This window comes from Camelus ferus, chromosome 15 (genome assembly GCF_009834535.1).
Source record: "Camelus ferus isolate YT-003-E chromosome 15, BCGSAC_Cfer_1.0, whole genome shotgun sequence".
Classification (NCBI taxonomy): domain Eukaryota; kingdom Metazoa; phylum Chordata; class Mammalia; order Artiodactyla; family Camelidae; genus Camelus; species Camelus ferus.
This window is the reverse complement of record NC_045710.1, coordinates 51,842,452-51,857,194: the sequence shown is the minus strand read 5'-3', so window position 1 is coordinate 51,857,194 and position 14,743 is coordinate 51,842,452. Positions and strand designations below refer to the sequence as shown.

Genomic DNA, 14,743 nt, shown 5'->3' with positions numbered 1-14,743 from the left:
ACAAAAGAAAAACTGTTCTGAAACTCAGGGATGTCCTGGATAGAATCCAGGAGAAATTATAGTTAGAAAAATCCTTGGTAAATCAGGATATGGTCAACACTTCCGAGGATGCTAAGAACAATGGGACAGTGCACTGGGAATATTTCTGCCCCAAAACAGCCTGCCAAGGACTCCAGAGAGAGGGGCCTGCAAACCAGTTTGCTGAAACCCAGAGGCTGCATTTAGGCTTTCCCCAACTTCCAGCAACAACAGACTGCCTCTCTGTCTTTTTAAATGTCTGTGTGCCCTCACACACATCCAGGAGAGCATCCACTCCTGTGTGGGAATGACACCAGGACAAAGCCACAGACAGGTGACAAGCAGAGAGAAAATACAATGGACACGTAAAACAGACCGAGGGCCAGTATTCCTAACAAGATCCCAAATGTACAAACTACTATGAATTAGGAAGAAAAAGACAAGCAACTCAATATATAAAGACAGGCAACTGACAAGAGAAGAAATACAAGTTGGCAATAAACACACGGAAAGATGCTCAACTTTACAAGTAGTCAAGGGAACACAAATTATAAAATACCTTTGTTTTCCCATGGCATTAGCAAAAATTAAAAACTGACTTTTTTTACACTGTTGGTGGATATAAATCAGGACATTTTGGAAAAGTAACTTGACAGAATCAATGAAAATGTTCTACGCTCATTCACTTTGATCCAGGTATCCCATTTCTAAGGACCTATCCTAAAGGAAAAATAGAATAAGGATATAAAAACATTTGGATAAAGATGCTCAGTGGAGGGGCAGGAAAGAAACTGGAAAGAAACTACCTCCCAGTCAATAAGGCTACACTGGGATAAACTGGGGCACACGCACTGTGGGATACCACACAAACACTTAAAATGGGGGCTGATCAATACCCGCCGACCTGGGAAAATGGTCCACAATAAAATGACAAAAAGTAAGATGGGGACCAATATATATGGCATGACTCCATTTTTGTGTAAGTAAACGTATGCACTTGTATGTAAACAGATGCTTGCATATGCTTAGGGAAGGCTGAGGAAGATGTGTCAAACTGTCAACAGCGGACTGGAGGGAACAGAAGGAGTGGCTAGGGAACTTGCACTTCATCCTTAATAACCTTTTAAAAATGAAGCTCACTAATGCTGACAAAAATACTTATGATTTTATACTCTGGTGGGGTTTCTTCTTTAGTCTTTTTAAATTTTTTTTTAGTTTTAACAATGGATTTATTTGCTGATCCCTAAAAAAGCAAAATTCAGAAACTTGATTTTGAATTTATGAATTCAATGGAAGAACAGATCCAAGATAAAACGTTTTCAGTCGTCCTCTTCTCTTCCCAAGGTGTGCCCTTTCGCGTGCGTGTCATCAGAGAGCGGACTGACATCCAGATATACTCTGAAAGGCACCTGGCACTGTCGCGTTGCTCAGGACTTCTGGTTCACCTCCCTGGCAGCAAGTACAGCCTGCTCTGTAGCCTCCCACTTTCGATAGATATTTATTGAAAAATTTTCCTGATAGAAAAATATTTAAAGATCCCTCTCCCCCGTGCTCATCCCGCTTCAGTTATCTACTGGAAAAGTACAGAAATGGAAAAGGTTTTCCCCCCGGGTGTGATCAAAATACAGAATACGGAAGAACATCAAGGTTCCTCTAAATTCTCAGGTTATGAACTTAGGTACAGAGGACATTGAACCCCAAGTTCTACTGCTTCTCCAAAAATGGGTAGCAGAAGAGAGGATTTGATTAAACAGTGAAAACAAAAAACAAAAAAACCTGACAGTCATTCTATGATGGAGCAAAGCAGGCTTTTTCAACCATAAACTGACCCCACCTTTGTTGGTCAGAAACCCAGCAGAGGTCCAACAAGATGAGTCACAAATTTCAAAGACAGTCAGCAGAGAGTACTAAGATACACGAACAGAACAGAATGCTGCTGAGGGCACCGAGCAAAGAATCCCAAGGAATGTTTAGTGCCATTTTCATTTAATAAGCCAGTTGTATAGCAACCTATAGACCTTGGCTGTGATCACACCAGGATGTTGCTATGGAACTGCTGCAGGAAAACATGACGGACGGACGGCTGGCATCCTCTGGCTCACTGTGCTAAGCGAGCGGCTCCAGCACCAGCTCCTCGGAGAGCCTAGGGCTAGGGGGTGCAGCGGAGGTGTTTCTTGCCAGATGGGAGCTCTTTAGTGAAGACTCCTTTAGGGAAAAGCTTTTTGGCTTCCTCTTCAGGGATGGTTGGAAGAACCATCACGCTGTCTCCATTCTTCTAGTCAACCGGGGTGGCAACCCTCTTTTCTGCTGTCAGCTGGAGAGAGATAACTCTGAGAATCTTATCAGAGTTCCTGCCAGTGGTAGCTGGGTAAAGGATGGACAGTTTCAGCTTCTTATCAGGTCCAAAAATAAATACCACCTGAGCGGTCACAGATATGCCCTTTCTCATCCTTCTCTGCTGGGTCCAGCATGCCCAACTGGATAGCAAGGTCCCGATTCTTATCATCAATGATGGGAAACAGTAACGTTTCCGTGGGCTCATTACCACTGTAAGCATTGATACCCTTGGTCTTCCACACTGTCTATTGAAAGGGCAATCATCTTCACTGTTCCTCTTGGCAAATTCTGGTGCCAGCTTTGCTGCTCTGCCAAGCTCCATGGTACACACTGGGGTAAAGTCCCAAGGGTGGGAGAAGAGAATGCCCCATGAGTCTCCCAGATAGTCGTGGAAACGGATGCAGCCCACGGTAGTATTGGCCTCGAACTTGGGAGCCTAGACCCCGAGAAAGAGACCTCCAGGCGTGGCGGTAGCAGTGACACAGGAGGACAAGGAGGTGCAGCAGCGACAGCCACCAGCAGTCTGGTTCTTTCTTTAGTCTTTTTTAAATAAAAGGATGCGTGCACATATCTATGCAATACGTCGGTGCACATTCAAGTGCAGCCTGTATCCACAGGGGGCGTGCACACACCGTAATAGTCACACGATAGTGTGGTCTCTGTATGTGCATCTCTGTGGATCCTGCTGCCACCACCAGCCCCTACATACTGGACGCCTTCAATGTGCTAAGGATGGCATAAGCATTTGACACCCATGCGTTATCTCATCTAAAAGGCACAACTTTGCATTGTAAGTACTGCTATTGGCATTGTTCTGAAGAGGAAACAGAGGTTCAGAGAGGTCCAGGTCACAGGCAGTGCCAGCGTGAAGCTCACTGCTAAGAGTGGAGTCCCTGAGAGAAGCCTTTGACCCTCACAATCATGCCAGCCACCACTGCTGCCCTGCTCAGCTAGGCAGACAGCCCGGGGAACCGAGACCACCTGCTTCTGCCAGGATGGAACCCCTCGACCACATCAACACACTCCGGATGTGGCTGACAGGCACCAGCTGGCCAGACCTGCTACCCCAGGCACCTCTGCCATCGTCTATGCATTCTTGTACATGAGAGACTCATGTTCAGCTTCTTCTTGGAAACTTCCACATTCCCTCATAGACTAAGCGTGTTGTCCCAGGAGGTACAAGGACACTCCCATCTCCACCCCGGGGCACCAACACCTGCTCCAGGCTCAGCGACAGCTCTACAGGGGATAGTCACCTATGTCAAGAAGACCCACCATTCCCAAAATAGCTCCTCCCAGCCCACCCTGGTGCCTGAGTGCGCACCATTAGCACTGCCCTTCTTGGTCAAAGCAGAGTCTGGAGAATAACACAGCATCCCCCACGTTCCTCCTAAGGAGCAAAACATTAAGCCACAAGCTGCCAACAACACTTCAGTACGAATGAGTCTTTTTTTCAAACAAGAGCTGGCTGAGAGCAGCATTTGGTGGGAAAGGGCTGGGTCAGCGGGACTCCAAGCAGCTGGAGCGGTGTTCAGGCAGGTGCCCAAGGTCCCTCCTGGGCCCTGGTCAGTGGTGGGGAAGGGGAAGGCAGGCAAGGCTCTGTGTGTGGTGGAGAGAGGCCTCAATGCCCCACTTGATCACAGTGACCAAGTCGCTGAAAGATCACACTATTCCAAAGAAAATGCTATTACCAACACCTGGGGCCAGTGAGTTACCACAGTCAGGGTGAGTGTCATTTTGACCCTGGTGTTTTGACAGGGGGATGTTTTGACCCCATGGAGACTTTTGCTTCCACGTTTATATTTACCAAGCAGTTTAAATAAAAAATACACCTACATTAAATCATTTCCACTGGAAAGGCATTTTCCAGAACAGTTTAAATTAAGCCCATTTAATTTGTTAATATATTTGCTATACACTGCAGTTAAACACTTTCCTTTTTTTAGTTTTCATTTTTATTACACCGAAATTATTGTCATTGGTAATAATAATTTTCCTTTTTTTTCCAACTGAAAGATAGTTGATTTACAATGTTGTGTGGTAACAATTATTTTCTGTTCAAACTTCCCAACATAGATTTGGTGCAAAGATTTTTTTTTTAAATTTTTTGGTTCATATCAAGCTTTATCAAATATAGCTCCCTTCCATTCTCAAGCTTTCTTTTGTGGAACTATTCCTATTAAGTGTAATTTCTCCAAGTGAATGTTTACAGTTACCAACAGGATTCTTCAGTCTGTTTTTAATTTCCTTAACAATTTTACCATGTGCAGTTTTGCTCATGATTAATGTATGGTAATCATTTCTACCAACAACTACATACATAAACTATCGCAAGAATTATATTTATTTCTTTGTTCATCTGTGAAAAATTTGAGAGCAATTCCTTGCAGAAGTGCCAGCATCACTATAACGCAGTGGATGCTCAGCCCTGGTGCACACACACTGGCCTCCCCTGAATAGTTTCAAGAAGTTCTGATATCTGCACCTGACTCCAGTTTCCCCTTTAATCAGTTTGCTGTGGAGCCCAGATACTAATTTACTGCAAAGCTCCCAGGTCATTCTAATATGCACCCAGGGTTGGACTCTTCTAAAAATCTACAGCTGCGCTGTCCAACACAGTAAGCAGCCACTACGCACCCACCTTAGCTATTTAAATTTAAATTAATTAAAATTAAATTTAAGATTCAGTTCCTCATTTACACTAGCCAACACAGAACGATTCCATCCCTCAGAAAGTTCTATCCGGCAGCACTGGTCTGGAGTGGAGATGATGGGTTTGCATTCTAGGCTATACAGTAGAATACCTGACACCTGGGAGTTTGTAATGATGTAAGGCCCCGCCCCCAGCCAATTACATTAGAATCTGTGGGCGGGGCCGGGCACTGGAGTGTGTAAAAGCTGCGAGTGATGCCATTGTGTAGCCTGGATTAGGAACTTCTGGGCCGAACATCCCTGGGGTCAAACAGCTGGTCAGGGATCAGGGTGAGATCCCCTCCAGCGTCCTTCTGAGAAGCCCAGAGTAAACAGGAAGTTGTTCAGCTCAGCCTGGGACACGAGTCCAGGACCCAGTCCAGCTGGGTTTGCATGCCTGTCTCCCATCTGGAGGAGCAGTTTCCTTTTATGTGCATCTGATTCTATCGACACAGAGTTGATCCACCCCTGCAGTTGGCTCAGGGTGGGTGAGGTGCCGTTCCCAGCCTCGGGTTCCCCTCCTGAGAGATTCCCGAGATCCTACTCCAGGTCAGCAGACCAGTCTGGCATAACGAGGTCACCCGAGACTGCCAACGGTCATCAAGGAAACACAGAAACGTCAAATCCCCCAGAAACCATGGGGAAAGAGAGGAGAATGGAAGTGGGGGAGAGTCGGAAGAGAGAAAGAAAAAAGGAGAGGGGCCAGCAAGGAAAAGAGGCAGAGCCGGAAACTTGTGGAGACAGAGGTGCATGAGTGAGAGGCTGTAAGGAGTGAGCAAGGCACTGAAGGGAACTCTCGAAACAAACGGAGGTAGGGGATGGAGGTTCAGAAGAGGGAGTGGGGAGACAGAGGGAGACTGCAGGAGGCAATGCCTGTGGTGTGGTGCCGCACTTCCCTTGGAAGAAGACCCAGGGGGACCCTCGGTGAGGTTAGACATGAAGGGGGCCACTGCATCATGACCCCATGGAGCTCACTTAAACAGAAGGCAGTCAGATGACAACGGTCACTGCCAGGACTATTATTTCCCTGTTGCTTCCTGACTAGTCAGTGACAACTTGAGGGCAGTGAACAGTTGATCAATTTAAAATGTTCATTACAAAGATACATACACCCCAGTGTTCATAGCAGCACTGTTTACAATAGCCAAGACATGGAAACAACCCCAAAATCCATCAACAGATGACTGGATAAAGACGTTGAAATACTACTCAGCCATTAAAAAAAGAATAAAATAATGCCATTTGCAGTAACATGGATGGACCTGGAGATTGCCATACTAAGTGAAGTAAGCCAGAAAGAGAAAGAAAAATACCGTATGAGATCACTTACATGTAGAATTAAAAAAAAAAAAAAAAGACACAAATGAACTTATTTACAAAACAGAGACAAACTCACAGGCATAGAAAACAAACTTATGGTTACCAGGGAGGAAAGGGAGTGGGAAGGGATAAATGGGGAGTTCGAGGTTTGCAGGTAATAACTGCTAGAAATAAAGTAGGTAAACAACAATTTATTCTGTATAGCACAGGGAATTATATTCAATATCCTGTAGTAATCTATAATGAAAAAGAGTATGAAAAGGAATATATTTATTTATAAGCATGACTGAAACTTTATGCTGTACATCATAAATTGACACATGGTAAAATGACTATACTTCAACTAAAAACAATATATATAGAATTTTATATAAACTGAAAAAATTAAAATGTTCTTTACACTGAATTCATTGAAATTTTTCCCTTTTCTCTTTCAAAATATAAAATGTCACATGGTTGCTCTTGTCACTTCCTGGAAATATTTCTTACTTTTACAGCTTTAGAATTTTTTTTAATGCCAGGTCATTGGCTCTTTTTTTTTTTTTTTAATCTTAATTTTATTAATTTTTTTTAGCTCTTTGTTTGTTGGTTTTGGGGGGGAGGTAATTAGGTTTATTTATTTAATTATTTTTTTAATGGGGGTACTGGAGATTGAATCTAGGACCTTGTGTATGCTAAGCATGCACTCTCCCACTTAAGCTGTACCCTCCCCACCAGCTTTAGAATTTTTAATCATTTTAATGTCGGATTATTTTCTCCCATTTCGTGTGCACGGTGAGGTACTGTGCGGTCTGACCACCGGACCCTTACAGAAGCACCTTGCAGGTACCAGCCTCCCTCCCACTGCTCCACCAAGTTTTTACCCTCACGCACCTCCCATCCAAGCAAACCTCTCTCAAGCCTACACACCCACTGGCTCCGATAATGAGGCTAAAATTCTATTATTCCCACACACGACAGTGTGGTTTGGGTAACTTCTGAAATTCTCCAGATATTTATGAATGTAAGTTTAAATGTAAACTTAAAGCTTAATATAATTGCTAGAAATGCAAAATTGAGATAAATGTTTGAAAACTCAAACATTACAGGATTCAAGTAGTTATCAGAAAGAACTTTCTGGTAAATGAGAAAGCTTTGTGAATGAGCTGTTCTGCAAACTGATGTTTAAGGAACTGATTTCTAGCACACTGGCCCTGCAGGGAAGTGGTCATGTGGGGAATGGGTCTTCAGGGAGCTGGCTTCCCCGCAGCAGCCAGAGGACGCCCATGGGGGCCAACAAGAGGGCCGCGAGGTGCAATGCAGCCAGCCCCTGCTGTGACCTCTGACCCACAAGGCCAGGCTAGCCCACAGGTGGCACTGGCCTAGTGTCACCCTGAGGGCCACCCTGACCTTTGAATTGATCAAAACCATGTTTTGTCCCCTGGTGCCTTCATGGTCTTAGAAATTTCCCCACAGGGCCTGAAAAATGCTGAATGTGATCATGAAAATGAAACCTGCATTTCCTCTGCGTGCTTCTGCCCCACTAAGCTTTCTCAACTCCAGCATCATCGGGGAACTGAACTCTCCAGAAGGGCCCAGCACCCCCCGGGGCTTCCCGGAGTCTCTGAGAGGGGCAGGGGCGCGGTGATTCTCACCACATTGCAGACCTGCCCATCAATCATTCGTTCTGCCATCACTAGGCTTCGAGGGAATTACCCAGTCTCCTGGAGCCTCAGTTTCCCTCTGGAATAATGACAATGCTAACAGTAGCACCTAACTAATGAAAAAAGATCTTTTACATAAAGACTCAGCACAGGGTCAGACATCTGGCTAAGCTCCTGGTAAACATCAGCTGTTGTGGGCTTGCTATTATTATCCTCAGCCTGGTGGCAGGGGGCCCCTGCCCCATCCGGCCCTGCTGCTCCCTTCCCACTGGGCTGCACAGGTCGTATGACTGAGTCCCACCTGTGAGGCCCTAGCCCGGCTGCCCTCCATGCCGGAACACTGAAAGGGCCTCCCTTCCTCTCCTCTGAGTCAGTCTGTGTGGCCCTCCTCCAAGAAGCCCTCCAGGACCACCCAGTGCCCAGCATGGCTGCTCCCTCACCTGCAGGTCCACCATTCATGCTTGACAGAAGCTGCCTTTTTCCACAAAACATCTGTGTTGGGGTAGCTTTGTGTGAATTAATTCCAGCCCCTGGCCCTGTGTACATGGAGGCTGCTCAGGTCCAGGATGGCCAAGATGGACCCAAGATGCCCTGGGCCCCTACACCTTGCAGCCCCACCTCAGGACGGCCCAGTGGAAGTGCCCCCATCCTCCCCACACATACCACAGCCAGTACCCATGGCCACCAGAGCCACAGGGAGACCATGGCAGCCGGGTTTTGATTCCAAGATTTTTAAGATTTCAAATTGTCCAGGTGTTTTGCAGTCTGAGACACTCATCGGCCTTCTCAGAGTCCTCCCTCCTTCCCTCTCCTCCTCCCCCACCCCACCCCAGGGTAACACAGCCAGGCCTCAGACACTAGCTGACCCAGGTCCCAAACAAAGGCTCCCCTGTCAGCAGATCACCAAACAGCAAGCCCATGCCTGAGTCTCAAGGCCAGATCTCAGCAAATGGCACCCAGGGCGTGAACCCACCCCTTCAGGTACCTCACACGGCTGCACCCCATCAGGGATTGCTGAACCCCTCCCCTGACATTCAGCGCTTGTCACCAAGCGCCCTCACAGGCCGTGTCTCTCAGGCCACCCCACAGCCAACAGGCCCATCAATCTGCAAGCTCTGCGGGCCCTGCCCACCCACCTCCCCTCCCACCCCTGCCGCGCACCACTAGCACCAGCACACACAAGGCCAGGAGCCCAGCACAAGAGGAAGGACCCATCACCTGCGTCGAGAGCCTGCTCTCGCCACCACGAACCTCTGAACTGTGTTCTTGCTATTCCCCCTGCCTGGGAACCCTCCCTCTGTGTGCATGAAATAACACCAGAAAGCACTGCCACAGGACGGCGGGCAGCAGGTGTGAACCGACATTACTGCTCCGACTTCTCAACCACAAGTCTCACCTGAAGTCCCACCTCTTCCATGACGCCTCCGTTGAGTGCTCCCCAAGAGCTGCAGCCCGGCCCGGCCCACCTCCCTGCAGCGTGCCCTCCCCAGTCTGCACCACGGGCGGGGAGAGAGGGCTGTGCCAGGCGCCTCTGGGCTGCAGCAGGACGCAGAGCGCCTTCTCTCCCCTGCTCCCCAGGGCCCCAGCTGTCTCTGCAAACACGTGCACAGACAGCCTGATTCTGTTTCTGACCCATCTTCCTTCCCTGCCCCCTGGGAAGCTCTCAGATTCACCCACGGCTGCAGCCTCTCCCCTAAATCCACCACGGGGCCAGAGCTCAGATTCTAGAGTCCACATCCACCAGGACCCTACCCAGAGCCACAGGCCACAGAGCCCCCCTGTCCCACCTCACCTGTTCCTCCCCATCGTCTCATGGTCTTTGACCACCACCTGCAGCTCAGAGCCCTGGTCCAGGGGGATGCCCTTGAGGTCCCATTCGAAGCCCTGGAAGAAAAGGAGACAAGCTGTCTTAACCTGTGGACCCCTAGAAGAGAAGAGGCTGTTTCTGGTTCACTCGGGTGCCCTGTGGGCACTAAACAGGCATCCACGGCCACTGCCAGGGGAGGGAGGGATGAGTGAGTGAATGAATGAATGAATGAATGAACAGCAGTGTTCCAGAGCTTCAGAAGTGACAGTGAGAGCTGAAGGCAGCAGAAGAAGAGGCCAGACTCCTGTGACACCCCCCCAACCCAATTCCATCCATCAGTCACCAGCCCCCCAGCAGGGGAAAACACCAGGTGACCATGCAGGGCCCTCGGGGACCAAGATCGAAGTGCTCATGGAGAAGCCAGGCCCCTGGTGACAGTATGACTTAGTGCCATTTTGGTATCCAGAGGCTCCCCTCTGCAACCTGACCCACCCTCACAAGGCATCCAGGAGAACCACATGCAGAAAGCTGCTGGAGGGGGCTGAGGCCAGCAGGAGCCAGAGGAGGACCTGGTGAACCAGGGAGGACTGTCAGGAGGAGGTGGCTCTGGGCCCAGAGAAGCAGACAAGAGAGCCTTCAACACCCTCCACCTGGCTGGCCAGAGCTGGAGGCAGCAGAGACAAAAGTCATCTCACTCCTGTCCAGGCCACACTCACATCACAGGGGAGATGGCAGGCCAGGCCACCAAGCCCCCTCCCAGGTCCCTGGGGCCAGGAGGATTTCGCTGGCACGCTGGACCAGAGAACCCCTCCTCTCCATGACAGCGCCACTAAGAAGGTCACCTCTGCTGAGCCCCCTGACTTGTCCCTGCAGAGACAGCGGCGCAGAGAAGGGACAGGAGGGAGGGTGGGAGAGCTCACATACCTCATTCCACACGGGGTTCACATTGTTCTTGATGACTTTGGTTCTCTTCTTCACCCCTACGAGAGACACAAAGGGAGACTGGAGAGGCGCACCCCACCCTGTGCCTTCCCCCACGAGTGCATGCCAGCTTCTGAGGCCTGCCCTGCAGCGCCCACCAAAGGAAAGCTCACAAAACCCACTGAGCCCCTGAGAGCCCCACTGGTCTGCAATGAAAGCATAGTCAGGGCCACACAAACTCTCTCTCAGCTCTGGGACGGAGAAACAGCAGCCCCGTTGGAGGACGGTTTAAAGGAAAACACCCAGCCTGATTCTTCTTAATGAGCTTGTTAATTGTTATTCCTGATTCTCAAAATAAAGTATTTAAATTTCTAAATAAAGTTGTACATTTTCCGATTCTAAGAATGGAGGATCTTCATAGACAATATTCCATTTTTCTTTCAAAAAATTCTCTCCACATACTGTACGATTCCATTCATGTGACCTGTCCAGAAGAGGCAAATCCACAGAGATGGAAAACAGATTAATAGTTCCCAGGGGAGATGCAAACGGTGAGGGAATGCTTAATGGAAGTTTCTTTTGGGAGTGATGAAATGTTCTGGAAATCTGAAAGCTCAGATCTCATGATGGGCAACAAATGACGTGTCAGTTTAAAGCGGCAGGCCCGCTCACTCATTTTCAAGAAAAATGTCTGTCAAATGCCCAAATCTGAATAATCACAGTTTGTCAGTCATTCTTTCAAGTAAAAACAGTATTCCACTAAAAAAAAAAAAAAAAAGGCTAGTTCGGCAGTGCTTTTTCTTGCAATAATCATGATTTGTCAGTGTGCAGAAGCGCTGCGTGCACGTTTCCCGTCTCAACACACAAAATATTACAAACACGTGTACCCAATCAATGCACTGCTTTATCAAGGACATTCTTCAATAAAACTGGCTTTTTTTTCCCCCAAACTGTGAGCACATGAGGATGAAAAATAAAACGACCAGCACAAGTTGGTGCCAAGGCCCTCATCAGTATTAAGGCACCAGCAATTTCACGTTCCATTGCTGTTGTACCATCAGCGCGCATGCTGACACAGTGAATATGGCAAAGAGCATCTCAGTGTTACTGTGAAACGGTTTTAACCTTCTGACCTGCTCAAAGAGTCTTGGGGCTTCCCCCAGGGGTCCGTGGACCACAGCTGAAGAACCTCTTAGGAAATTCATTGAACATCTCAGCTTCTGTTTCCTTATCTGTAAGGTCATAATACCTCCCTATGGAGTGGTTGTGAAAATTCAACCAAATGGGATGAGAGAGGTGTCTGGCACACTGCATGCTCATTAAATGTGGGTTCACTTCCCCTCCCCTGCCCTCTGTGCCCCACTCTGATGATCTGATCTAGTGAACTCCTACTGATTCTTCAATGCCCTGCTCAGGTGTCTCTCCTCTGATAAGCCTCTCCAGACAGAGATGGTTGCCAGATGTGACCACATATATTGAACAGCAGGACAACCGAGTGCTTCTACGTCTGTCCCCTCAGCTAGACTGTGAGCTTCAGGGGGCAGACGCCGGGCCTTACTCACGTTAGGAAACCCTAGTACATAGCAAGGTGCCCAGTACTTGGGTACCGAATGAATGGGTCCTTTTCTTTTCCTGCCAGTTCACCTCATCACAAGAGGACAGAAACGGTCTTCTCAGGGAATGCAGAGATGGCACTCCCACAGAGGGGAGGAAAGGAGGCGCCCAGTTAGCTTCTCAAGGTGGCCCAGGCCTGCCCTGTGGGCCATGTTGCTGCAGGCTCCAGCAGGGGTTAAATACATGGCTTTGAAGTCATTTGAATAACAGGTACTCCTCGTGACCTTACGTAGGGCTTGTAACCTCTCTAAGGCCTTCGCCCCCTTGGCAGTAAAATGATAATAATGAGTGTCTCCTTGATCAGTTTTGAGGGAGATATGAGATGCTATCTAAGTGTTCACTTCCTCTCCCCTGTCAACTTCCCATGACCTACAGAAGCAACATGGAAAATTCCATCTGCAACCTCACTTGAACTGTCCACTTGGAAACATATCCGGGTGCTCCCAGGCTAGCATCAACTGAGCGACATCTGTGTGCCAAGCCCTGTGCCAAGCGCCTTTCAAATGTTTTCTCTGCCTGCCTTCCCTGAAGATGGGGAGAACAAAGGCCCTGGATGGGATTTCCCTAAGTCCCGGGTGGAAGGGCCGACTGTGGGACCCTCTGGGTGACACACACTAAGGGAGGGGTCACTGATGGACTGCTACAGCCCCACGGAAGAGTCAGAAAGAAGTGAAACGTTAGCCCAGCACAATCACATGACCTACAGACGCCAAGGAAAAGGAAGGCAGGCTGCTAATGAGGAAACAGTTGAGAAAAGAGTTCCTTCCTCATCATGGATTTAGACCTGTCCTGTCCTTGGTCATCAGCATTGGCCTTGAGAGACGTGGCTTTATGTGTGTACTTAAGCCGACTGGATAGTTAAAGATACAGGAGAGCTCACAGCTCATGCTGGGGGTGGGGGGAGGGGACCACATCCTCTCCCCAGGTTGCTCTGCAGAACTAGGGGCCAGGAGGCATCCATGAGAATCACGCTGGAGCCCTGGGGGGTCCTCCAGACAGACTGACTCAGTGGAGGGGAATGAACCTGCCATGGGAGGACTCTTCTGTCCCCACAGAAATTCTTCACTGGTTTCCCCTGGCCCACCCACCCCAACTCGACCCCTGACTCCTAGACCAGAGTCACCCAGGGCTGCAAGGCAGTGTTTTTCAAATTGCTCATTGGGACCCACCAGCAGGCTATGACATCAATTGACTGAGTTGACCAATATGTCTTTTTAGTGACAGAATAGACGAGAGAAGAAAATATCAGAGCACAGCTTTCATGTAAAAGTACTGTTACTTGAAACTTTTGGTTCTATTTTTACATACATATTTATGTGAGGGTACTATGTCTTGATGTAAAAATATATTTCTTGTTGTGGATAACAGTCCTAAAAGTTTGAAAATATTGCCTTAAAGGAAAGTGGTCAGAGGAGAACCAGAGAACAAAGAAATCACCATCTTGACCCTTGATTGTGGAGGCTGGATGATGTAGTGGACCGGCCTGATCCCCCACTGGAGCCATGTCTGATAAAGACCCTGGGCTGTGGGAGGGGATGTGGGAGGAGCCCCAGAGACGGGAACAAAGTGGAGATAAGACAGTCAGCAGCACTATGTACAACAGCCAAGACATGGAAACAGCAGAGATGTCCATCGACAGGCATATAGATAAAGGAGACGTGATGTATTTATAAAACGGAATACTACTTGGCCATAAAAAATAAAATGATGCCATTTGCAGCAACATGGATAGACTTAGAGATGATCATATTAAGTGAAGTAAGTCAGACAAAGACAAATATCATATGACATCCCTTATATGGGGAATCTTTAAAAAAAAAAAAAAAGATAAAAATTTTATTTACAAACTAGAAATAGACTCACGGACACAGAAAAGAAAGTGCTGTGACTGAGGTGGGAAGCCCCATAAAAAGACTGGCAGGACCCCCCAGGCAGGGCCACTACTCTGCTGCCAGCACCATCTGGTTCTTTGGCCCAGAGGCTCTATCTCACTTTTTTGCCTCTGAAACAGCTTAATTACCCCTAAAATTCTATTGGTTCCCTGAGCTCACTCCTGATTGGTTACTTCCTTCACTCCTGATTGGCTATTTCCTTCACTCCTGATTGGTCCATTCCCCTAGCTTCTGATTGGTCCATTTGTAGTACTTCATTTGCATGGAGCTCACTCCTGATTGGTTATTTCTCTCTCTCCTGATTGGTCCATTTCTACAAAGCTTGTTCCTAATTAGCCAACTTTTGTTACACCTTATTTGCATATGATCTTGCAAAGTGTAAACTGGTAGCCTATAAAAGCCTGTGTAAACCTACAGACGGGGGCCAGAGCTTGGAGTGTTAACTCCTCTGGGCCTGGTGGCATAATAAATCTGAATTCTCTAACTCTCCAGGTGCTGCT

The 14,743-nt window shown here is 47.9% G+C and overlaps 1 protein-coding gene and 1 pseudogene across 24 annotated transcripts in view; both read right to left on the bottom strand.

The window, feature by feature from the left end:
* Window positions 1-14,743, bottom strand: part of DYSF (dysferlin) — a 201,759-nt gene that overhangs the window by 168,793 nt on the left and 18,223 nt on the right. For 17 of the 24 annotated variants that reach the window (XM_032497799.1, XM_032497803.1, XM_032497805.1 and 14 more), the window contains exons 2-3: window positions 10,741-10,796; window positions 9,802-9,893 (exon numbers count right to left, since the gene is read on the bottom strand). In XM_032497799.1, the coding sequence (XP_032353690.1) occupies window positions 9,802-9,893; window positions 10,741-10,796 (148 nt within the window). Of the gene's footprint in view, window positions 1-9,405; window positions 9,762-9,801; window positions 9,894-10,740; window positions 10,797-14,743 lie in introns of those variants that run through there. The other 7 variants (XM_032497790.1, XM_032497794.1, XM_032497791.1 and 4 more) reach the window with 1 other exon arrangement.
* Window positions 1,223-3,438, bottom strand: LOC102524218 (annotated as a pseudogene).